The sequence below is a fragment of the Eublepharis macularius genome, chromosome 3 (assembly GCF_028583425.1).
Source record: "Eublepharis macularius isolate TG4126 chromosome 3, MPM_Emac_v1.0, whole genome shotgun sequence".
NCBI lineage: Eukaryota > Metazoa > Chordata > Lepidosauria > Squamata > Eublepharidae > Eublepharis > Eublepharis macularius.
In genome coordinates, this window is record NC_072792.1 from 175,078,663 (window position 1) to 175,105,030 (window position 26,368).

The 26,368-nt window shown below is 44.2% G+C and overlaps 1 protein-coding gene across 2 annotated transcripts in view; it reads left to right on the forward strand.

Annotated features, from left to right (window-relative positions):
• The window catches only part of DLG2 (discs large MAGUK scaffold protein 2), a 526,395-nt gene that overhangs the window by 492,591 nt on the left and 7,436 nt on the right, over nt 1–26,368 (forward strand). For both annotated transcript variants that reach the window (XM_054975099.1, XM_054975100.1), the window contains 6 exons: nt 6,880–6,979; nt 17,466–17,507; nt 20,594–20,644; nt 21,758–21,859; nt 25,089–25,261; nt 26,256–26,368. In XM_054975099.1, the coding sequence (XP_054831074.1) occupies nt 6,880–6,979; nt 17,466–17,507; nt 20,594–20,644; nt 21,758–21,859; nt 25,089–25,261; nt 26,256–26,368 (581 nt within the window). The remainder of the gene's footprint in view (nt 1–6,879; nt 6,980–17,465; nt 17,508–20,593; nt 20,645–21,757; nt 21,860–25,088; nt 25,262–26,255) is intronic.

The window sequence follows — 26,368 nt, forward strand, 5'->3', positions numbered from 1 at the left end:
AATCGTAATGACTAGACAACAACATTTTACCAGGCAGCTAGAAAAGAGGGCAGCAGGACGTCTGCCTGGCCTGAAATCCCAGGTGTGGCAATTACGGGGTTACATTTCATAAGCTGTTGTATGGTTCAACCAAGAGGATTTGGACAATCGGAGCTTCTGGTCGCAAGGATAAGCAGGTGTTTTCTGCATTATAACAAGCTACAAATTATTTATAGGCAAACATTCCTATGTTTCACGTACTTCTTTTAATTGTAGATTGTTGGGGAAATATAGATATGCATTTAAAGATGAAATAAAATGATAATTGTGGTGGAGATGTTCAATAAACTATGACACAGTCGTGGAGCAGTTTGTCAACCTGTTAAATTCCAAAAAATGAATATATTTAGCGAACCAGTTGTAGACATGGTGATTTTTTTGTTTGTATGTAGCAGACATCTGCAAAAAAAATTGTGCCAGATAGATTATTTCTTAAAATGTCATAAACAAGAGAATGTCATCATGTGAAATTGTTTCCTTTGGGGGGAAAAGTTATCACAAAACAATAGAAAAGCAAAAATCCTCCACATTTTAATTTCATTAGATTTGACAGGCCATTCGATTAACGTTTTCCGCATGCCGATTCCTCACCCATCCTGATTGCTTTCAGCCCTCTATACGTCTATATTTGACCTGCCTTTATTTTGTACGTGCATGATTTCTGTGTGTTGCTTTTGCATGAAGGTCATATTATTTCAGATCTTCTGTCCTCACCCAACCTTTTCCCCAATAAGACATTCATAGGTTTTCATGTATATTGTTTTCCCCCTTTGTTTTCTGTTACTAAATTTTAAAGATGCTTGGAATGTAAAAGTGGCATGAAACTTTGGTGACGCCAGTAACGAAACCCTTCCAAATTTGGAATTGGCTTATTCCACATATTTATACCAACAGTGATGGCGGCCCTTCAGTTTTGGACAAAACGCATTGCCTTGTCTAATCTTTTGCTCTAAATTTAAGGCCAAACCTCGACCAAAATCTATTGATTTCTTCTCAGTGGACCAACAGAAGCGGATGGATCCTAGATGGAAAAAAGACACAGAAAGTTCCCTTCTTAAATGGGGAACATTTTGCAAACCTGTTCTGCCCAGTGAGAGTCCAACAGCACCTTAAAGACCAACAAGTTTTCCAGAGTATAAGCTTCCAAGAGTCGAAGCTCCCTTCATCAGATACAAGTAGGAATGGAGGTCCCTGAGACCTTATATGCCAGCCAGAAGGTGGGAGGGATGTTGCAAAGAACAGAGTTGAGTCCAGTAGTCAAATCTTGCTCTTCTGCTGCTGTTCTACACAGCTACCCTCTTGAAACTGCCCAGTATAATGTAAGCAATATGCTCTGAACAGACTATATCGAAATTTAGCCACAGAGTTCAGTGTGTCTTTACTGGTTGGGGCCAAAGGCCATTGCAATTTTTAGAAAATCCCAGGACATAAAAAGCACAGGTAGGGAACACATAAGTTATGTTTGCTGCAATGGATTGAATTTTTCAACCTAATATTGGGCCATTTTCACACTGTTTGCCCGATCGTGCAAAACGCCTGGAATAACGCGCCTTCCTGATGTGATTTCATGCGATAACTCCGGTTATCATGGGAAATTGCACCAGGAAGGCACGTCGTTCCGGGAGTTTTGCACGATCGGTAAGCAGTGTGAAAACGGCCATGGTTTAGTCCTTAATCCTCCCCATTGATGTAATAAGGTTAGAAGTCATTGACTAGTATAAACATTATGCTATAAGCAGCTCCACCAAGTCAGATGAATGTCAATGGAGGTCACTTGCCATTTCTTTCCTGGACTAGGAAGATGTAGATTGCATGTAGATAATACCCAGATTTACGCCTGCATAGCAATGGGCATTAGACTCCAAATGCGATCTCCATTTCCATCTCTACATGAGAATGGGGTTTGACATCTTCATTTGCACTGTAACTCTCTCTCAAGCCAGCATCGTTGCACATGATGCTAACTTGATCAGGGCCAGTGAGTGCAACATTACTGTTTAATGCCACTTATCTACGCTGCTAAATTTGGATTTCTGCTTATAAAGCAATCACCACTATTTCAGTGGTGGCAGTGGAGAGTGCCCTCGAGTCATTGCTGATTTATGGCAACCCCTGGTGGGGTTTTCATGGCAAGAGACTTCACAGAGGTCGTTTGCCATTGCCTGCCTCTGCAGCCCTGGTCTTTGCTGGAGGTCTCTCATCCAATTGCTAACCAAGTCTGACCCTGCTTAGCTTCTGAGATCTGATGAGATCAGGCTCACTTGGGCTATCCAGGTCAGGGCACTATTTCTGTAGCGCTTGGAATTTGCATAGCGCCTTAGTGTTTCTGTTGCATTTGCCATCCCTGCGGTCTCATGAGTGAGCCACTGTTTTACAGGTGAAGAACCGAGGCACACACAGAGAGAGTAATGTTGCTTGGAGCACACAGTGCATTCAAGGAAGAGGTGGGACTTGAAAGTCAGGACTTCTAGATCCAAGGCCATCTCGTTATATATTAGGGCCACGTTGTGAACTGGACCCAATGGGATGGATCCAACTGTCTTCAAGAAGCCTTCCTCTAGCCAAAGATCCAGAAAAGTTAGCCGTGTTAGTCTGTAGTCACATGAAGTAAAGAGTCCAGTAGCACCCTTAAGATTAACCAACTTTATTTTGCACAAGCTTTTGAGAACTACAGCTCTCTTCGTCAGATGTATCTGGACTCTTTACCTCTAGCCTAAGGAACCTTCCTCCAACTTAAGAGCCACTTAAGGAGGAGGATGTCTCCTTAGGCTGGAGGAAAGCTTTGAATTTTTCTCAGTGGAGTAGTAGGCTAGACATACAGTCAAGCTACAAGTGACACCTGATACAGGTTGGACACTTGTCAGCTTCCCTCAAGTTTTGATGGGAAATGTAGGCATCCTGGTCTTGCGGCTTGGCTCTCCGACTGCTGTCCAATGGACTTTTCAGCTGTCACTTGTTCAACGTTCCGCCAAGCTGCCTACATTTCCCATCAAATCTTGAGGGAAGCTGACAAGTGTCCAACCTGTGTCAGACATCACTTGTAGCTTGGCTCATAGACTACGTCTCAATGATTCCATTCATTCAGGTAAGGAATCTGAGAGGAAAACTTCTTCCAGTAGAAGAGAAATCTTCCTCCATTGAAAGAGTCTTTCAGTGAATCTGACCCAACTCTAGATGAATGCTTAAGCCCGCCGATGCCACCCTTCGACAAAACGATTTTGTAGGGCAGCCAAAGGAGCCGGTCATTCAGTAATAAAGAGCATTATTTTATCTAAGAGTTGAATGCTCCCCACTACTGTGGAAAGAACAGTCATTCTTCTCCCCAAGCGCCAACAATTCTATTACCGCTTGCATCATCTCATAGTGTAAAGTCCAACATGAAGTTTACGATGTCTTCAATTGGCAGTGTAGACCCATTTTGCTTTTGGTCACCCTCGGACATGAGATCGGGACGTGAAGAGTCGATATTGTCACGTTGTTTTCAGGAAGGGATTCTCCTAACACCAGCACGTAGCGGCCAACGGCTTCATTCTAGTGACTCTCCAGAGGGAACACCAGGAACTTTTCTATTCCTGCCTGAGAGCCATGCTACAAGTGACGCCTGACACAGGTTGGACACTTGTCAGCTTCCCTCAAGTTTTGATGGGAAATGTAGGTGTCCTGGTTTTACAGCTTGGCTCTCCATTACAGCTGCAAGACCAGGATGCCTACATTTCCCATCAAAACTTGAGGGAAGCTGACAAGTGTCCAACTTGTGTCAGGCGTCACTTGTAGCTTGGCTCTGAAAGTCTCCTAATTGTGGCCCTGATTTACGATGATGATGCTCAAGCAACCTATGGCACTTTGTAGCATGCAGTACTGATCTGCCCAGGGCTTTTTTTCAGGGGGAATGTGGTGGAACGGAGTTCCAGCACCTCTTGAAAATACTCGGCAATAGTGCTTGAAAATAATATTATTTCAAAGAATCCCGTGTGTTTCTTCCTCATTTCCCTCTTGAGAGTTCTGCCACCTCTTTTCCCAGAAAAAAAAAACCTGGATCTGCCTCTTGTGGCTTTTCTCATCTGAATTCTCTAGCATGGGAAGATTCTTGCCAATCGGGACTGCGGTTGAGATATGTGTGGAATAACAAGGAGGGGGAGAATACAAGCTGCAGACTTCGAAGAAAGGTGAAAGTGCTGCTTTAGAAGTAGTTCAGCTCAGACCCAGGCTCGGCCATTCCTGAATCGAGACCAGCCCTGTTCCCATTTATACCTGAAGAGGGCGCTGTTAGCACACAATCCAAGATAGGCCATTTTCACACGTCTTTCCCTCCTGGAAAATCGCGCAAAACTTACAGGACGAAGGCGTCTTCATGGTGCAATTTCCCGTCATGACTCCGTTTCGTGGCACAATTTATGATGTCATCGCGCCAGGAAACAGAGTCATGATGGGAAATCATGCCATGAAGATGCTGTTGTTCTGTAAGTTTTGCGCGATTTTCCGCGAGGGGGAAAGACGTGTGAAAATGGCCCTTGCTAAGGCATGGTCTAAATACGCAGTAGAATAGGGTAGTAATGAGATAGGCAGAGGCATGAAGTGGTAGAGCTAATGCGAGTGTAGAGTTTAGATAGTTACAGAGTAGGATCTGGGATAACCCACTCTTCCATGGAAGCTCACCTTTGGCCCATCACACTCTCTCAGCCTACCCTACCTCACAAGATTGTAGCTGTGAAGATAAAATGGGAGAGGAAAAAGGATGTTGTAAACCACAATCTGTCCCCACTGAGGAAGAGAGTAAGGTGTAATTTTTTAAGGGAGTAACTAAATTTGCTGCCCTGACCTGGACAGCCCAGGCTAGCCCTATCTTCTCAGATCCTGGAAGCTAAGCAGTGTTGGTCCAGGTTAGTAATTGGGTGGGAGACTGCCAAGGAAGTCCAGGGTCGCTACAGAGAGGCAGCCAATGGCAAACCACCTCTGTTCGTCTCTTGTCTTGAAAACCTCAGCAGGTGTCACCCTAAGTTGACTGCAACTTGATGGCACTTTAAACCCACACACAACTAAATTTGGACACTACAGCTGGAGAAGCTGGATGTTGTAGTCAGCAAACAGAAAGTACACTGACCAGGCAAAAGGCAAGGCAGCCAGGCTGTTAGTATCTATATCAAGCTAGGTCTGTACAAAGGCTTCGATTTGCCTGTCAGTCACTGGGGCTGACATTGCGCGGGCACTGTTCCCTTTCCTGCCTAAAGGAGTGCTATGGACACGCAATCCAAGACCGTTTAGGCTTGCGGTAGAACAGAAGTGATAATGAGGTGGCAGAGTGCTGAGGTGGTAGAAGGGACTGTCCCACTTTGGACTGCAGGGGAGGGACTCTTATTTTTGAAGGAGAAAAATGGAACAATATTGAAGGCCAAAAGCAGAGTCCAATAGCAGAACTCCTTCAGCTTAGAGCTGATACTTGAAGAAGAAACCTTTGTCCTCACTGGACAATTGTTATATGTAATGGCCTGCCCTCTTTCCCACCAACAGGCCACCCCTACTTCCTACAGTCATCAGGTAGTACTTGACTTAGTGTTAAGCTACAAGAGACGGATTTCACGAGGAGGAGCACGTGAAGGAAGTTGCAATGCTAGCTGGGAAGCTGAGTTTTAAAATAGATTGGAAGGCTTCGTCAATTTCCCTTCTCTACAGAGCCGGGAAGATGCTGCTCGGAAGGTTTGTTAATTTCCTCTTTGCCTCCAGAGAGCTCTGTCAGTTTCACCTCCCCTTCTAGGAGGCAAAGAGGAAATTAACAAACCCTCTGAGCTGTGATCTCCCTGGCTTGATAGAGAGGGGAAATTGACAAAGCCTTCCAATCTCTTTTAAAATTCGGCTTCCCAGCTAACATTGCCACTCCCTTCACGGGCTCCTTCTCATGTAATTCATCTCTTGTAGCTTGCCTTTTAGAAGGAGCAGAGGAGGCCTAGCCTCCTGACTTTTTTGACGGTTTTTTGAGCTGTGACTCACCAAAGCTCATCCCCGACCACCAATTTTGTTAGTCTTATAGGTGCTACTGGACTCTTGCTCTTTTCTACTGCTACAGACAAACTAACACGGCTACCCATCTTGATCTATCACTTACCTATGGTTTTTCCAGAGGATACGGGGGGAAGACGATTGGCACAGCAGTCTTATGCGGAGTTACTCCTCTCTAAGCCTATTGGGTTCAGTGGTTGTAGACGGGAGTAACTCTCAATAGGATTGCATAGTTGACCTCTCTAGTGCTAGAAGGATGGGGCTTGTGAACATCCTTGCGACTGGCCCATAATTTGCACATCAGGTTCAGTCAGATCAAGTCTGGGTCCTGGTTAGGTAGCTCGCTCATATACTTTCCAAGCTTCAAGAATGCAAAGACACAGGAATGCAAAGACAGAGGACATCAGACCTTTGCCTTCAGTATGTTCGTGCTGTTTTGCGCACTTCTGGGATAGCATTGGGAGCATAAGAAGCTGCTGGGTGGGTTTCACGAGCCTCCCTTTTCTTCAGCCCGATTGTGTTCACTTTATCATAGCAACCCGCAGGTAGTGCTCAGTTCACATTCCAAAGATGAGCTTTGGTTTGTTAGAAATTAGCATCATTCAGTGTTTAGAGTTGCCCTGGAGGCCATCTTCAGTTCCGCGGAGAGCTTCAGAGATTCCTCTTTTCTCTGGGTGTTTTTTCTTTTTCTTTTGGTTGGTTGGTTGGTTTCTTAAAAAGAAAAATTGGACTGAGTCACTTCCAGGGTTTTTTCCCACTTTTACAAACTAGTTGTTATGTCAGCATGAATGTGACAACAATTAGAAGTCCCTGTTTTTTGCCCCCCGTGCCTTTTCTCCTTCACAGTCATTCAATGACAAGCGTAAAAAGAACTTCATCTTTTCACGAAAATTTCCATTCTACAAGAACAAGGAGCAGAGTGGGCAGGAAACGAGTGACCCGGAACGTAAGTAAATGCTTAGAGGCAATGTCACGATGCAGCACACGGGTGAAGCGCATGACACCAGAACCCCATCACGCACACACACACCTAGGCAAACAAAAGAGTCAGAGTCAGGCCAGGTGAGGCATTACTACTGTGACCAATGTTTGACAGCAGTCTGGATTCAGGTCAATTTTCTTTTTACCTCTCTCGGAATAAAAATAAAACTGTAAGCGTTGGCTGATCGAGTCTCTATTTCCATCTTTACAAAATTGACACACCCTTGTTCCAATAACTGAAATTTGAGTTTTGTTAAAGGGAAAGCCCATACTATCTGATTTGGGGTAGCTGCCTTCACTCTTCCCGCTGGATACAGCCCATAAAGAATCCTGCTATTCAGAGCTAAGCTACAAGTGATGAATGACACAGGTTGGACACTTGTCAGCTTCCCTCAAGTTTTGATGGGAAATGTAGGCATCCTGGTCTTGCAGCTGTAATGGAGAGCCAAGCTGTAAAACCAGGACGCCTACATTTCCCATCAAAACTTGAGGGAAGCTGACAAGTATCCAACCTGGGTAAGGCATCACTTGTAGCTTGGCTCTAAGTCCTAAGCAAAGAACACACACACACACACAAAACGTTCTTTTTCTTCGTTCCCCAACTTGAGGCTATCAACTTGGAGACTTGATGACATCTGGTTTGCTTCCCACATTTTTAGGCTGAAACAATAGTCTCTCCTATCACTCCAGGGTCTAAATGTGGTATGACTGAAAGCCACAAGCGTCACTTTGGATAATTCATCAGAAACCAGGAAAGCAGGAGCGCGAGGTTCTGAAATCATTCGGCGGAAGTGTTGGATCAGAAGTGCAAGCCATTGGGGATTGTGAAATCCTCACTTCTGGTGAGAGAATGAGCAAGCCATAAAGAAGAGTCTGGAAACAGACAAGAAGTTTTTTTAGAGCCCCAAAAGAGGAATCAGAGAACAGCTGGGTTCCTTGCTCTGTCACATCTGGCTAAACACATCGGCCTGCATCCTTCCACTCTCCTCAGCAGAAGCCTTTGGATAAAGAAGGCTTCCTCTAGCGGAAGATCCACATAAGTCGGAGGAAGTCTCCTTGGACTGGAGAAAAGTTCCAGAGTCTGCTGAGCAGAGTGGTAGAATATAGACCATTTTATGGATTTTCACAAAAGTCAACCATTGATACAGATGAACACCTCTGGTGTGTCTCCCTCGCACATCTTGTGCAACCAGAAAGGATTATCTTCAGCTCACAATCCACTCAGCAAAGCCTGTGTCTTGCTTAGTACCCGTAATATGTATTCATCCTTCCCAGTGGATTTTTTTAAACCCTGCAGCAATTTGCAATAGCCTTCCCATTTCAGATAGTGAGCCAAAATGAATAGCAATTGATAGATCAAACTTCCAGGCCAGTTCACATGATCAAAACTTCTGTGCAGATCCTCATATTTCTGTGCATACTTCTGCCCCTTTTTGTTCATGTGAATTTTGTCTCTTGGGGGGCAGGTTTTTTGCCTGGGATGCCATTACAAGGGTCAGAGATGTGGGAAGGTAAGAGGCTAAGATTTTCAGCCAGGTTCAAAGGCCCAGTGTTCGATATATTCAAATTGGTGGTGGGGAGTATCGAAAAAAAAGTTTGCAGTGTTTCTTTTTTCATATAACATATTAGCAATGCTATAAGCAAAACTGAAGTTGTTGCTCCTTTTTATAAGCAAAGGGTAAATTTGGCATACATAAATAGCGTATATGCCCATTGCATTGTTTCAAACCCTAATCCAAGAGTTGGCTTGAAATACAGGAATTTCTCCTAAACTGAAACACCACATAAGAGTGCAAGAGAAGCCACGCTGGATCACATCAGAGGTCCATCTAGCCTGAGTTGCCAGCCTCCAGGTGGTGGCTGGCAATCTCCTGAAATTACAACTGATCTCCAGGCTATAGAGATCAGTTCCACTGGAGAAAAGGTCTGCTTTGAAGGGTGGGCTCTGTCATTATACATTGCTGAGTTCCCTCCCCTTCCCCCCTCCAGGCTCCACCCCCAAAATCTCCAGGAATTTCCCAACCTGGAGTTGGCAAAACTACCTGGCATCCTGTTTCCAGAGTGGTAGATACCACAGGAAATCTCACACACGGGTCCTGCTGGCAATAGCTTTCTCCTGCTGGCTGGTCCTCAGTATTGGACAATCAGAAGCATTCTGCCTCTGTCTGGAGGCCCCGTTCAGCTATCACGGCTAACAGACGGTAATAGACCTGTCCCCCATGAATTTATCCACTCCCCTTGTCAGTTCATCTAAACTAGTGACAATCCCTTTTTGTGGCAGTGAGTTCCAACTACTTCTGTTAAATAGTGTTTCCTTTTGTCTGACACAAAACTACTGCTGGCTAGCTTGTAGGGTGACTTCCCTAGTATCGTGGGAGAGGGAGAAAAGTTTCTTCCTATCTGCTTTCTCCAGAGCTGGGCATATTTCTGTAGGCCTCTTGTTTATTTGTAAAATGCCCCAGATTCTTTAGGCTTGCCTCAGAGGGAAGGCGTCCCCCCTTCCTTTTATTATTGCAAGAAAAATGCCTTAACTTTGTCTGAAAAAAGATTTGTTTCTTTTTGTATTTAGACAATGTGTGTGCTAGCTCTGCCAAACCTGCTCGAGACAGCTCACAACGAAAACAATAAAACATACCAAGAACAGCAAGATTCAAGTCCAGTAAGAGTCCGACAAGATTTCCAGAGTATAAGTTTTTTCCAGAGTATAAACTTTCAGGAGTCAAGTTATCTGACGAAGGGAGTTTGACTCTTGAAAGCTTATACTCTGGAAATATTGTTGGGTTTCAAAGTGCTGCTGGACTCGAATCTTGCTCTTCTACGTCAGATCAGTACGGCTCCCCATCTGAAACAATACCAACAATACTGGTGGTCCCCGGCCCTAAGGAAAACCGCCTCGCTTCAACCAGGGCCAGGGCCTTTTCAGTCCTGGCCCCAGCCTGGTGGAACACTCTGTCAATGGAGACTCGGGCCCAGCGGGACATATTATCATTCCGCCAGGCCTGTAAGACAAAGCTGTTCCACCAGGCATTCAGTGGTTGAAGGGGGCGGTGCCATGTCGGCCTCCCACCTTTGGGGTGGGGGGGTTCTTCCCACCATTGCACCTTAATGTATTTGGTTAATTTATTTTATTATTGCTTGTTGTATGCTGATTTTAGAATTACTGTTTTCCTGTTTTTATTGATTTTAACTGTTGTTCACCACCCAGAGCCTCTGAGGATGGGCGGTTTATAAATCGAAATAATAAATACATACATACATACATACATAAAAGGAGTAAATGAAAGAAGTCAAGCCAATAAAAACAATAGATGCACGTCAACACAAGAAAACAAGAAAAACAAGCTAATAAAAACGCATCAATAAAAACACAGCTCCTGAAGACAGCATGAGCTTTTTCTCTTGAACTAAAGCAATATCTCCTTTATTGGCAATCTGATGGAATTGGAGCGGGTGGAGGACAGGACCTTGTTTCCAAACCAGAGCAGGAATCCAGACTGTACGGTCAACATGGTCCGTCATGGTAGTATCCATTTCAGCTCCACTGACTTCTTCCTTCCTCTTCTGTGGCTGTTCTTTTCTCTCATTGCTCTCTCTGGGGACTTCCGTGCAGGACATCCCCGGATTAGGTGACGACGGTTATGGAACAAAGACTCTGAGTAAGTTTCCAGGAATGGTCACTGTAACCTTTTTTTTTTAAGTGTTCTGTTTCTTTTTTTTTATTTTGCCTTTTGTTCCTTCCCCAAGGACCTTTCACCCCGGCATGCACAAGATTAGATTTTTATTTTGTCCCCCAGATTTGAATGTGATGGGGGAGGGGGAGATGCCATGGGCTTTTATGTTTTGCATGATAATACGAAGAGCGTACAGCATATGAAACAGATATGTCAATGTCTTTGTAAGCAATATCTGTTCCTTCCTAATCATTCATTATTGATCCCATCAGGACAGTTCTTTAGACCAGCGGTGTCCAAACTGTGTCCTGAGGATAGCGTTGTTAAGAGAAATTCTCTATAATTCCTTGTTTCCCAGTTATTCCCTGAAATCCAACAGTCCATTTCTTTCCCTCTTTTTTAGGAATTTAGCATGTATTTCTAATCAATTCTGTATTGATCAAAAGAGAAATTCTAAGAGAGGACGGGCAGGAAGGGAGAGTCTGCAGAATTTCAGGATTTTACTGTGCAGGTGCTCAGGGACAGGCAGTGTCTTTCCTAGCCTTTCTATCCATCTTCTAGAGCATCTTATGGTATGAAATATAGTTTTTTAAAAAAGTACAAGGGCTGAATTTACAAATAAGTTGCATACAGCGCCACCATATGGTGTAACAGAAAACTACAAAGAGAAATCAAAGAGAAATCAAAGAGAAATCAAAGAGAAATGAATGAGAAAAAAGAGAATCAGTGGTTACACCTTAAAAAGTGAATTTCAGAAAAAGACATTCTACTGCCTATAACAACACTGCCTATGGAATGATGGGATGTTACTCGGTAACACTGCAGTCTTGTGCTCAGTTACTCCAATCTAAACTCATTGATTTCAGTCAGTTCAGCCTGGGGTAAATTGGCACAGGATTGTGTAACCTCTTATATAGGTTCGATGGGGCTAATTAGGAAGCAAACTTTCAGCACAAATGTAAGCTTCTTTGCATCAACCTTTCAACAAATCAGAACTATTTTTTTCTGACCAAACTCATAGGTGCAACAAACAAACACACAAAACCCAGAAACTTGCAGCCAACTATGTCTTTTAAGTTCAGTCAAGTAACTGGTTGTATTTGAAATCACTGATGGTAAGCAAGTTCAACTTTATGAATCCAGTCAAGTGCTCGAGTCCTTTGGCACAATCCTCCCGATTGGAAGCAACTGGAATCCAGGCTTCTGTCCTCTTTTTGGGAACTGCAGCCCTGGAATAATAATATGATTCCAATAATAATACCAAACTAAATAATAACACATATACCCCACTTTTAGTCACTGTTGTTCATATACAACGTGTTTCTGATTACCTTATTCAAGGTGATAAGAGCACATTAATTGTTATCAAGCTCCCCAGCGACAAGCCTCTTTTTCAGCTGCTTGGCTCCACATACTGACTTCGCCTTAGCTCAGTCATGAGGGTTACAATTGCACTTTAAGAAAACTGGTAAGAATAGACAAGCTTGGCCAACACCCCCAATTGTCCCTTCTGATGTGCAGATGCAGTGAGTGGTGGGGATGTTTTAAGGCATAGTCCCTGTTCTTGCAGGATAGTGTTGAACTTCATAGACTTGGCCCACTTGTTTCCTAGGACATCTCCTAGGATCCTCTGCTGTTCTGCAGCCCTGGAGTTCTGCAGTCCTGGAGTTCTGTAACTGACACTCAGAGCCAAACTACACGAGATGCCGGACACACGTCAGGTTCTCGCAAGTTTACCTGGGTAGTGTAGTCGGCAGCAGGAAGGGAGGGAAAGAGTCAGCAAGGGGAGCCCAAAGCTGCCAAGCGGCTAGCAGTGGCAGACGGATCTGCTGAGGCTCAAGTATCCCAAGGGATGGTTGAGTCTAGTAGTGGTGGCAGCAGCAAGAGCCTCAGCAGCTCCTTCTCCCGCTGCTAGCCACCGGGCAGCTTTGGGCTCCCCTCGTTGACTCTTTCCCTCCCTTCCTGCTGCTGACTACGCTACCCAGGTAAACTTCTGAGAACCTGACACGTGTTGGGCATCTCGTGTAGTTTAGCCCTCAGAAGAGGGGCATCTCAGAAGACAAGTCAAGGTGGAAAATGTTTTTTAATGGTGGGGAGTCTGATGAAAAATGGGGGGAGCTTTGGAGCAGTAAAGAGTCAGGCTGCATCTGCACATCATTGGCCGTTGCTCATTCATTGCTCTATAGCAATAATTCTCAACTGGACTGTGTGGTCCACCTAGGAGGGGCAACTTTTTCAGGGAAATGATGCAGATGGAAGAGTTAACCCCACCCCCTTCCCAGCACCATGGCCTAGTATGGTGGGAACATTTGAGGACCCAAAAGCTCATAAGGAGTTCCAATTGCAGAACTCTCAGGCAAGACATACTTTCATTTGAGTTCACAAAGGGTGAGGGTAGGACTTGTTGAACACTCACCTGACCAGCAGTGCTCCCTATAATGTGCTCTAGAAATCTCTGCAAGATACACAGGTTCAGGAGCTCAGATATATACAGCTATAGCTCAATGGCAGAAAAGTCAATGTGGAAAGAGTTCCCTGAAGATGGAAAACTTTTGGACTAGCTGAATGCAGGTCCAAAGAGACCAGATATTGATGGATTTCTTCAGCCATGCTTAGAGGAAATCCATATTCTGGCCCATAATACATGAACCTAATTTGGGTTTCTTCCAATCTGCAGAGAACCTGTTTCAGAAAACAGGCATCCTAATTAGGGAAAACTCCACTTAGCAATGGTTCTTAATTCAACTTATTATAGTCAGGTAAAATGACACGAATTTAAATGGATTCCTTGCAATTAATGTCAATATTGCTGGGTACACCAGTGTATTGCTCTCCCTGCATTGCTAATGTGTAATGAACTCACCTGACCTGTGGAATGGCCATTCGCTTTCCTTAGAGCTCTGCTGGTTCTTTTTTCTGAAGTGCTACTTAATTCGGACACAAATGTATGCAAATACTGCCATTGCACATTGCCTACTGCTGGGAATGCGCTTTTCATTGCAGGAATGTATGCTCATGCACACAGTTGGGATGTAGGCCATGGGAAGGGTTTTCTGAACATCAATTTAACTTACCCTGATGGTTACTTTCCCCATAAAGGCAGAACAAAGAGGGTCAGCTGCACTGCACTAGATTCCTCTGTGATAGGTCTACTAAATGCTCACATCAATGTTTCAGTCTAGTCACTGCAAAATATTGGAAGCAAGCCAATTAGTAATCAACGAAATCCCATGATGTGTAATTTGAACAAAATAAACGTTCATATATTCCTCACAGATAATGGCTTTTTCTATGGGTGTAACAACCAGGACTCATTTCGAGGGGGAACATGCAGGAACGCAGTTCCAGTGGTTCCCGAAAGAGGTCACATGACAGGTGGCCCCGCCCATCTGACTCTCGGCCATTTTGGGCCCGTTTCATCCTGGATTGGGGCCAAAACAGCCTGGATCAGGCCTCTGACGGGTGGTGGATCACGCTCCTGTTCAGCAGCGGCCCAATCCTGACCATTTTGGGCCCCTTTTCAGCCATTTTCAGCCCCTTTTTGCCATTTTGGGGCCAATTTCGGCCCTGAATGGCCAGGATTGGGTCCAAAGCAGCCAGGATAGGTGATGTCAGGGGGTGTGGCATATGCAAATCAGTTATGCTAATGACACATTTCCAGTGATGGCAAGTGGTGTGGCATATGCTAATGAGTTATGCTAATGTGTTATGCTATTGAGTTCCTCCAGCTCTTTTTCTACGAAATGACCCCTGGTAACAACAACAGCCCAACTCAATGGAAGGGCAGAGTTTTTTCCTAAGTCTACTTCTTAACCACATAACCTCTCGTCCTAGGGTCATAAGAATTACATTGCTTTATTAGATCAGACCGATTATTCTAATACTATCTTTCCAAAAGCAACCAGACAGATGCCTCTAGGTGCATCCATGATGCAGCTTCCTTAATTTTTTTCCGCAGGAACTGTAGCTCAGAAATAGCACGCATGCTTTGCATGCTTAGGTCCCAAGCTCAATCGCTGGCATCTCCTATTAAAACAGATCTTGGGTGACAGAGCCGGAGGCAACACTGCAGACGAAGAAAGACACAGTAACTGACCTATCTATCCTTGCTAACACCACTGCCCATGCTGGAGTGCTGGTGTACATGGCACAGTCCTTCACTTCCAACAGCTCTTGGGTCTGGAAAGGTTGGAGATCACTGGAGTTGTAACAATACTGGGTTAGATGGAGAAATAGTCTGATTCAGAGTAAGGTATATGTTCACATTAGGAAGCTATATGTTCATACTAGAATTGCCAGCTGTAGGTGGCACCCTCGAGGGAGAATTGGGGGGGCAGGGGCAAACTATTCAGCATCATGCCAATGTGTGATGTCACTTCTGGTGCCAAACAGGAAGTGATGTCATTGCATTGGTTTTGTGGCAGAACTAAGTGATGTCATTCGTTGATGTGATGCTGAACTCCACCCCCAGTCCTCTGTAGCAGGAGACCTGGCCCTTTAGTTCATATGCTTCTATTTCAGCAAAGGTCTACTATCTTTACCCATAGGCTGCCTTTAGATACAGTATCAAAGGAAATAATATATTCTACCGCTTTCTGAGCCAAATCCCAGAGGCCCCTGAGAGCTGCTACTCACATTTCCCAAGACGGGTTCGATCAGCTGGGTCCTCTCTGAGTGCAAATCTTGGAGTTTCAGAATTGCTCTAATGCATGTGACTGAGCATTCACAAGCCCTTCTGTGCATTCATAGAATAAATTTATTTTGCCTAATTATGACTGGCACAGAAATCGGAAGCCATCTAGGACAAGAATTACTCTAAGGAATTTAGTAGAATGGGACGAAGGAGTCACAATTCAAACGAATTTGTTTTGACTTCTGGTCTTTCCATCATTAACCTGAAAAGCTGCGCAAATGTGGCAGGACCATGAGGCGTTCTGACACTGGCGGTCTGCATCTTTGAGTGTGATTTAACCTCCACATGAGTCTGTCCCACAAATTGGGCCCTAACAAAGAAGTGGGACTGTACAAGGTCTTGCCAGACAGCAGCAGCATCTTGTAGGGGAGGTCACAAGGAGTACCCCAGCTAGGGTTTCCAGGCTGTTGCAATGTGGTGGTGAGAGGGAAAAACAGCATCACTGGTGCTGTGATGTCATTTCCAGACAAAACCTGGAAGCGATCGCTTACCCACCCTGTGACACTCTAGGAAACCCACAAATCTCTATGGTCTTTACCTTTTTTCCCTTCCACCGCTGCACTGATCAATGGCAGGCAATTAGGTGTGGCAGCAGGGGATTGTCCACTGCCACCTGGAAACAAGCAAGCCTAATTCCAGTCCCCACCACCAAGCATTAGGGGGATTGGTAACCCTTACCAGAGGCCAGTATCACCACAGCATTTTCCAGTATCAGGCAGTCTCCCAGAACTTCTTTTTGTTCTCCTGGCAAAAACATACAAGTTTTCCATTAAGTTTCCTCTAGCAGAGCAAACAGTGGCTCAGAGTGGCCATTTCAAGTCATAAAAGCAGAGCCCCCCCAAAAAAAAACCTGTTTCTGCACTCCCAGGCTGAATTGGAGCCCCACATAGTTGCTGTGTACAATGCAAAAGAGTTCGAGATCTCCCAGTGCATCCTCTAGTTCTGCCTTTAGACTGCCATCCAATTAATACAATTCTTTCAAATGCTAACAGCAGAGCTAGGGAGCTGGTTCCTGCTATTGGGTGGAGGTTGAAGGGTTAAACTCCCTCTCCCTTCCCTGCATGGCTTGAGGCAAACTGAGGCTGCACCAGCCTGCAATTTGCATTTCATGGTTAGAGCAAACCATGCAGTCTGCCTCTTACCTGTCTGAGCCCCCCTGTCAGATCTTAGATTCGTCTAGCTCAGACTGGCAGCAATTTTCCCATGCCTCAGGCAGAGGAAGGCCTGTCCCAACATCTGATACCTGAGATTCTTCCACCGAGCTTGCCAAGGATTGAACCCGGGACCTTCTTATACAAAGCATGTGTTCTCCCACTAAGAGGTTTGGATATGTGGGATGAGCATACATGGGGAAGCCTCATCCAAACATACTCTTGTATTTCCACGGAGTACTGGGGGCTTTTCTTTAGAAACAGGGCTCATTTCGACGGGGAATGTGCAGGAACGCCATTCTGGTAGTTCCCCAAAGAGATCACATGTCAGGTGGCCCCACCCACCTGACTCTCGGCCATTTTGGGCCCATTTCAGCCTGGATTGGGGCCGAAATGGCCCAAATTGGGCCTCTGACGAGTGGTGGATCACTCTCCCACTCAGCAGCAGCCTGATCCTGACCATTGTGGGCCCCTTTTCGGCCATTTTCAGCCCCCTTTTGCCATTTTGGGCCCAATTTTGACCCTTAATGGCCAGGATTGGGTCCAAAACAGCCAGGATAGGTGATGTCAGGGGGTGTGACACATGCAAATCAGTTATGCCAATGACACACTTCCAGTGATGGCAAGGGGGTGTGACATATGCTAATGAGCTATGCTAATGAGCTATGCTAATGAGTTCCTCCAGCTCTTTTTTTACAAAATGACCCCTGTTTAGAAACATTCTTGGCAGATGGCATGTTGCTCTTTCTCCATACATCCACAAGTGATAATGCTTTGGACCTTCATCGGATCAATTTGGTGGGTCAGTTTGGGCTGGTCTGTTGCGCTGGGGTTTTTCTCCTACTCTGCATACACCCCCTTTTGCATGATCGGGGCGGCTCTGTGATGTTCCGGTGCTTGGTTATGCCCTTTTAATTTGCTGTCCTGTTCTTGCAGAACATGTTTCCTCTATTGCCAGCGATAGCGAAAGTAGCTACAGTAAGTCATGGCTTTTGTTTCGGACTCTTTCCTTTGGCTTGCCTGTTACAATTTTTGTTTCTTTTTCTCCTTGCTTTTCTAACTTGGGAAGGAAAGGAAAGGAAAGCAACCGCAACGAGCGAATTGGTGCAAATGGCTTGATGTAGAATTGGATGCAAACAGAAATCAAATGGAGAGGGGAGCTCTGAAATAAAAGAGGGCTTTCCCAGAAATTTTTTCCAAGGGGATTAGACAAATTCATGGAAGAGAGATCTATCTGTAGTTATTAGCCACAATGGCTAAGTGAATCCTTCATGTTCGGAGGCAGCTGATGATATGCTAGAGTCCATGCACATATGTACATGCAACTCTGCTTGCAACAGTGGCTCATAGCTTCTCCCCTTCCAATGTCCTGCCCCACATTCATAGTTTAGGGGACAAGCAATGGTAATAAAGAAATCAGGGGTAGTCTTGGTCAGATTAAACCTGAGCCCCACCTTTGATCCTGAGAGGCATTGACAGTTGCCTAACACTGCTCACCTCTGGCTCCAGACATGAGCCTTCATGCATATTATGCGTATTTTCTTTTTAAAAAATTGCACCCTGCACTGATAGCTAACATTCTGGAGGCAGCTTATGATATTGCAAAGTACAATATCACAAAAATGCATTAACGGGGGAGAGGAGGTGAATACAAACAACAAGGAAAATCCACATCACTTCAACAATCAAAACCATCAGAACATTTTAAGCAGCAGCAGTAGCCAAAATCAAAAGCAACAGAAAACCAGCCAGCTAAACTGATTGGGGGCTGTAGCTCTGTGAAAGAGCAGAAGGCCCAAGGTTCAGTCTCGGACATCTAGTTAAAAGGATCAGGTGATGTGACCCCTGCCTGAAATCCCGAGTAACTGCTACCAGTCAGAGTAGACAGTTCTGACTTTAACAGAGTAATGGTCCAAGATCATCTGTTTATGAGATACCTAAACTTCACAAGAGAAGACTGTGGATAAACATATGCAAGACAAGGCGTTCCTCATTAGAAGTGCCACTCAATAGAAAACGCCATGTCTCTGATAACCTTCTGTTTCCCCCCTGCAAGAGGATAATCTCAAAAATGGAACAGAAAGAAATGCTTTCTGAAAATCTAAGACCTGCCATCAACCTCCTATCTTTGTGACTGCACCCATTAAACATGTCACTGACGGACATTGTGGGATAAAACGTATTTGGTATATTAGCAATATTTTCCTTCAGAATTTCATAGAATGATTGTGGCGTGATGTTGCTTTCCGCGTTTCCAAAAACCGATATCCGTTAGTCCCAATTCTTTTGTACTGTTTGCTTCACATTCTCAAGCCATTTGCGGAGTAGATCTGTGTGTTCCCCTAGCACAGAGCTCCAGTCTTTGGCTGGGCCAAGGTAACCATGGATTTTGAACCTCGTGGTTATCAGCTTTTAATACTCTCTGTAAATACTCAACATTATAATAAACTCTACTTTCTTTCAGGAAAAACAAAATGTTGCTTGACAGATTGTTTGCATAACCTTAATTTGCATGTTTTTTTTTTAAACTCGGGAAGCGAGAGCCAGAGGCATGAAGAAATTGCAAAAGATACGACGTTTGCATCTTTTTGGTAATCTGTGCATGTCCTGCACTGTACAGGAAGCTAGGGTGCCATGATGCAAAGCTGGTTGCTGTGCCTTCCTGCTTAGGCTAATTTATCCCTCTTCTGCTTTTTACTTGGGAATGACTTCTGCATAGCCCAGTTCTCTCACTCGTTGTTCAAGCAGAGACAATTTAGATATTCAAACAGAGGGCCTCCTTCCCCGATGTGTGAAACAGAACGATTCCTTGTGTTGGGGTTTTGTACAGCTCCTAGCAATATGAAACACTTAACAGATTTTCTGACAGTACAGGCTAGAAGACATACTGAGCTGGAGCCTGCCTGCTTTACAGCTGGCATAAGGGAGGAAGGACCCATTTGCACCCCCAAAATGGCTGTGCTAGTGATTGTGGAGCGTTAGGTTGCCAACAACCTGGAGGGGGAACAGTCCTGTGCCTTTAAGAGAGGCTTAATGTGTGAAAATGGGCAGGTGAAGTTCTTCATACAATGGCATTCAATAATATCACCACGCCAATAACACCTCGTTAAGCCTTTATTAAAGGGACAGTACACTTTTCCTCCAGGCAGCCTTCCCTATACCAATGTGTCCAATGTTGTTTCCCCAAACTCACTTTAATTAAGGGTCTTACCAACCAAAATCCTCAAGGAACACACAAGGAGGAGAAAACAAGAGTAATTAAGATAAAAACGGTTTGGACACCTCTTGGGGGGTCAATTATTTTCCCCAATTTCATCAGAGGTTTAAAAAACCTGATACAATTGAAATGATTTCTTATTTATGAAAACCAAGTTGGTTGAATCAAACTTTGGCCGGCTTGGCTTTTCTAGCTATTCCGTTTTACTGGGCTTCCCCCATCACGCATATACTATGGCAAAGTCCTGGTTTTCCAAAAGTGAAGTTTCCCTCATTTTATCTAGCAGTGATTCTAAACTGCCCGTTGCCACTAAGTATGTTATAGAGCATTTTCCTCTTGCTTACACTGAGCATAAGAACATAAGAGAAGCCATGTTGGATCAGGCCAATGGCCCATCCAGTCCAACATTCTGTGTCACAAAGTGGCCCAAAACCAGGTGTCCACAGGAGGTCTGCCAGTTGGGAAGGGACACTAGAAGCCCTCCCATTGATCACCCCCCCCCAAACACCCCCCCCCCCAAACACCAATGTGTGGCCTTTTGCAATATGAAATTTTAGCAAGTACCCTATTCAATAGGATGCTGCCAAGTGATAAATTGGCCATTATTTTTTAACCTCATTTCAGTCAGTGCAGCCGCTAGTAATTAACAAGGAGGGTTTTTCGCCACAGCTGAATAATCCTAAAATGAGATCATTTCACTGTTAAAACTGCTGGAGATTTTTGTCAGGGGTTTCCGAGCGGCTAGGTGATGTGCCCCCAAAACGAGCTAGAGACAATTTTATCTGGAAGAGAAGTGTTGTTTGATAGCCTTGATTTTGCTTTCTTCTTTTCTTTCCTCTGTTACCAGGAGGACAAGAGGACTGCATTCTCTCCTACGAACCAGTCACAAGGCAGGAAAGTAAGCATGCCGTGATGGTCTGCTAAAAAAATCATGGGATTATGGCTTGGGATGTCCCATGCACCATCGTGCGGGGTTAAACTCCAGAAAGGGCATAGAGGGCTATATGTATAGATGTGCACAGTATTCTTTTGCTCTTTTGTTTCCAGTTCATTTTAATTTCAAGCAAACTAGATTGGGGTTCTTTACGATCAGTATTTAGATTGCAGTGGTATTTGTTGACTCCATTTATCTTCTGCCTTTCTTGCTGAGATGCAAGGCATATTACAGAGTTATAAAGGAATAACGATCAGTATAATACATACAATTAACAATGCAATGACGCTGGATTACGCAACTGAAGAATGATGAAATAAAAACAGTATAATATATCTCATAAATTGGCTTCCACAATCAAAGACGAAGGGACGAGTGCTTGGCTATATCTGGTCTGAATATATACCTGGAAATATCTGGGATATTTGGATATCCAGACCAGTATTCAGAATTCTAGGAAATAGCTATGTTTGGAGCCCATATATTTCCAGAAATATTTGGAATATCTGGGGACAGCATTTCAAGGATCCCAAGGCTGTTTTCCCCCTTTAACAGGTTTTCCAGGCCACAGGAAACTCATGGCCACCACAAGTCTCTCTTGGCCAGCCTCATCGTTACAAATCTTGTCCAGATTTTGAATGGCACAAGTCTTCCCCAGCCATGGGAAGCCGGCTCAAAGCCAGCTCAAACCTGCTACAGGGCCTGGCAGAGCTGTAGGTCTGGCTAGCTCCTTCTCCGTCCCTCCTTTGTGGGGTTGGGGCCCTTTTCCAAGGTCATTTTTTCCTCCCAGTCTGCACCCCTGTGTGTAAGTTAGCTGGGGGCACCTTGTTCAGGGACCCATGGAATTGGACTCCTTGGTCCAATTTGCTTGAAACTTGAGGTGTCAGTTTTACAACCTGAATACTGCCTCCATCAACCTGATTTTTTAAAAAAATTTCCTTTGGACTCCCTTCCAATTACATGCATTTCTTTAATTCATTTTTTTCTACTAAAAATGTATTGTAGGTGGTACTTGCACTGTTCTGTTTTTAATGGTACCTCCTTCACCGAGATCTTCCTTTTATTTCTCCATTTCAGTTAATTATACCAGACCAGTGATCATCCTTGGTCCAATGAAAGATCGGATCAACGATGACTTAATATCTGAATTTCCTGACAAATTTGGTTCCTGTGTACCACGTAAGTATTGCTTTTTCTTGTCTTTATGCATTTGCTTATCTGTTGATTTGGAACATTTCTGCCACACCCCTTTACTTACAGTGGCACTCAGTTAAAAAACAGAGAGAAATATCACCATTAAATAATTAAACACAAACCAAGTAAACTTACAAATAGTAAAGACAGTTAACTGAAGAGAAAAGAAGAAGATTATAGCTGATTGTATGACGTGCTTAAAAACCACAAGCAAACAGGACCTAAAATTTAATAAAGATTGTGGCAAAATGGGGCCTTTCCTCCCACTGGTAGATCCCACTCTGCCTACCCCTCCCTGTTCACCTCTGGCCAGGCACCTGAAGGGGCTGTGTCCCTTTCCTGTCTCCGGGTACTTGCTGCCACCACCGTCCCTGTATGGGGTCCTGGTTAGGCAGGACAGCCTCCTAACCTCCTTCCTCTGCTAGTAATCCCAAGTGGTTGGGGGACTATGTGGAACAGAAGAGCTTTCTTCCTTCATTAATTCCAAAACTCATTTATTTAACTTCTAACTATACACAGGCAAATATACAGTGAACGGAAGGACTAATAAAACAGAAACCCCTCCTCTATCTCCCTCATGCCCTAATTAGATGTTGTGTAGGGCAGGCCCAATCCTTTGATACCTGGGGTTACATTAGATCTACCTCTCCCCTCAGAGCCATCTCTCCCTCAGCTCTCCAGCCACCAACTGTCCACTTCCAACTCCCCTCCACCAACTGACTCACTCTCCCTCCAATCACATTCTACTCCAGAACTGGCCCCTCCCCTCTGCAGCCCATAGAAAGATAACTCCACAAACATAATGGTGTTTCTCCACAAAGATGATGAGGGCAAATTTGTTTAAGGAGGCGATTCCATAACCAGGGTGCCACCACCGAAAAGGTCTTGTCTCTAGAGCTAATCCTTGATGGTGAGGGTGCTGGTTCTCTCGATCTGCTGCCCTTCAGAGGAGTACATTGATCCTTCTGGGATTGGGCTACAAGGTGCTTTTGCCATTGAGGAAAAAATCTGAGGCTGGTTCTTTGCTTTCCCTTTCAACCTTTGAAGTATCAAAAATGATGAAATTTGAAGAGACCACCTTGGAATTTTCTCTAGTGCCTGAAAGCCGCTCACACCAGAGGTTAGCAACACCGTTGGTAGAACAGATCCATAATATCTGACCTCTAGTTTTAGATTTTATGATATATGTGAATATTCCTTTCAAATCTTGGAGAAATGTCAGATTATCCTTAATTTCAAGGATCCATCCAGATACTACCCCTTTTCTGTGACTGGATGCTTTAGCAGAGAACTAAAGAGGAAGAGTGCTGCAGTACTGAAAATACCAAAGAAGCACCAGAGAGCCCACTGCAACTTATAAGCAAACTGGGAAGGCTAGCGAATAAACATGAGAGCAAACTCTCAGTTGTGGTCCTTGTATAACCTTAAATATTTTATACAAAGTACAACATATAATTCATAGTATAAACATTGGTTCCGTAACCAGCTCATGTAAACCACTCAAAGTATGCTGCAAGGTCAGTGTCAGAGATTAACAATTGTATCTCATATGTCCTTTATTTCCATCTTTCACGTGGAAATAAGATCACGCCACACCACAGCCTTGTTATGTAACCAGTGTTTAGACTGTTATTGTAATAGAGATATTGAAATCCTTTTCTGTCTATGAATTATATGTTGCACTTTGCACTTTATATAAAAATATTTAAGGTTATATAAGGACCGCAAATGAGTGGATGCTTTAGCAGGCAACTAGAATCATTCCCTTTCTTGAGAAAAGGCCGGTACCATTTCCACAGGTAAGAGACGTGAATGAATTGGGCTGCAGACAGAATTCAGGTAGCAATTTGCACTTCTGCCTGCAGTGGAATCGCCTTCCCACAAACCAGCCTGCTTCTCACCCATGTTTTGAGAACCACTCAGACAACAAAGCCTTTGAAATCCACCAAATTCCAAATTCTACTGCCTTCTTGGAATTCAGTGCAACCCATTTATATATGTGCTGTCAAGTCACAACCAACTTAGGGCAACCCCAGCAAAGGGCTTTCATGGCAAGTGAGAAGCAGAGGTGGTTTGCCAGTGCCTTCCTCTGCAGAGTCTTCCTTGGTGGTCTGGTCACCCATCCAAGTACCAACCCTGCTTCGCTTCCAAAATCTGAGGAGATCAGGCTATACCATACCATTCCATATCTGTATGTCTGTATGAAGGAAAATGCAAGACTGCTAGATTTTGTTAGGAGAAGAAATGGGAGAGTCTGCCCATCAAAATACTAACACTCTCAGCTGTAAGAACTGCACTGAAAGTACTTGTCCCTATCAGTCTGTGTACAGCTTTATGGTTACAGCTTGAATAGTCCCATAAGGCAGGGCTGCAGAGGTAAGAAGTGACTCTGGCATTACCTCCAGTCTCCATGGTGACACATGGAAGTCCAACCATTAAGAACATTCTCCAAATTCCACAAAGGATCACAACAGCATTGGAGAGCAGCAGTTTCTTGTTTGACTATTGTTTGAGTGCCTTATAAAATATTGTCAAGCTATAGCTGAGTGGTACCGCATTTGATTTGCATGTAGAATGTCCCCAATTTAATCCTAAGCATCTCCGAGTTTCTCAACACAAGACATCTTATACGAGGATGCTCTTAAGTGTAGAGAGACTCAATGTTAGCCAGGAAGCAGAGTTTAAAAAGACCGAGCAGAAGGCTCTGTCAATTTCACCTCTCCGCACAGAACTGGCAGAAATCAATCCTTAGAGGGTTTGTTAATTTTATTTTCACCTCCCCAAAGAGGAGGTGAAATTGACAGAGACTTCAGGGAGATGAAGTTGAAATTAACAAACCCTCTGAGGAGTGATCTCTGCCAGCTCTATGTAGAGCGGTGAAATTGACAGAGCCTTTGATCCTTTTTAAATGATGCTTCCTGGCTAACATTGCATCTCCCTACCCTTGAGCATCATCGTGTAAGATGTCTCGTGTAGACAGACTCTCAGTTAAAAAGATCAGTTGGTGGTTGATGTGGAAGACCTCTACATGGAAGCCTAGAGAGTCATTACCAGTCAGGGTAGACACTTCTGACCTAGATAGACCAACCACCTAACTCAGCATAAGACAACTTCATTTATTTAAGTGTTAAGGGTAAGAAATGTTTTAATTAATTTATCAGCAACACTTACCGAAACCCATTTTCTCCCCTTTCGAAACTTTTGCTCCGCAAAGATACAACTCGACCAAAGCGTGATTATGAAGTGGATGGGAGAGATTACCATTTCGTCATGTCTCGAGAACAAATGGAAAAAGACATCCAAGAGCACAAGTTCATAGAGGCCGGGCAGTATAATGACAATCTCTATGGAACCAGCGTGCAGTCTGTGAGATTTGTGGCAGAAAGGGTAAGTAAGTGGGAGTGCCTGAAGTTTGGAATATCTTTCCTACAAAGGGGATGGCGGTTTATCAAATTATCTCTGGGGGGAAGAGGAAGTGCATAGAAAGAACTTTTTCTCCCTCTCCTATAAAACTAGTGAACCTGATAGGCAGTACATTCAAAGCAGATCAAACAAAGGTCTTCACATAACACAGAATTGCAATGCAATCCTAAACAGAGTTTCTCCAGTCTAAGCCCATTGAAATTGATGGGCTTAGACTAGAGTAACTCTGCTTAGGATTGCACTGTTAATGTGTGAAACTAGCTGCCGTGGGATGCAGAGAGGGCCTTTGAAAGAGAACCAGGCGCCAGGCGTATGGCTAACGCTGGGCAGTGCCCCCCCCCCGTGAAGGGGGGGTTAAACCATCACCCCTATGCAAACACAGAGGCATGTATGAACCACTATGCAGCATGAATTGTTATATTTAATGTTTTTAAATGTTTTAAATGTATTATTTAATGTTTTTAAATGTTTTTAAACATGTTTGTATTTGTTATCCGCCCTGAGCCTGCGAAAGCGGGGAGGGCGGAATATAAATATAATAAATTAAATTAAATTAAATTAAATTAAATTAAAGCTTTAAAGACGGGGGGGGACACAAATTCCTGGAGGACAGGTCCATCCATAACTAGGTCCGTAGGTTCATCCATAACTAGGTCCATAGGTCCATCCATAACTAACTGCCTTGATGACAAGATGGAGCATCCATACTCAGTTCCAGCAGTGCTCTTCTTATGGTTCATTGAAATGAATGGGATCTATGCAAGAGCATGGTGGCTCTCTTTGAGAGTCCCTGTTCTCTTATATGGGGTTCATGCAGAAGAACTAGGTAAGGTTGGTCCACTGGCAACTGTTGGGGTTTTCTGGACCACCACTGCATCTCAGCAGGCCTGCTTCTTTTTCTGGGCAAAAACAAACAAACAAAGGAAACACCTCTTCATCTGTCTTCATCTGCTTTCAGCAGGGCAAGCACTGTATACTTGACGTATCGGGAAATGCCATTAAGCGACTACAAGCTGCGCAACTCTACCCCATTGCTATCTTCATTAAGCCAAAATCGTGGGAGCCACTGAT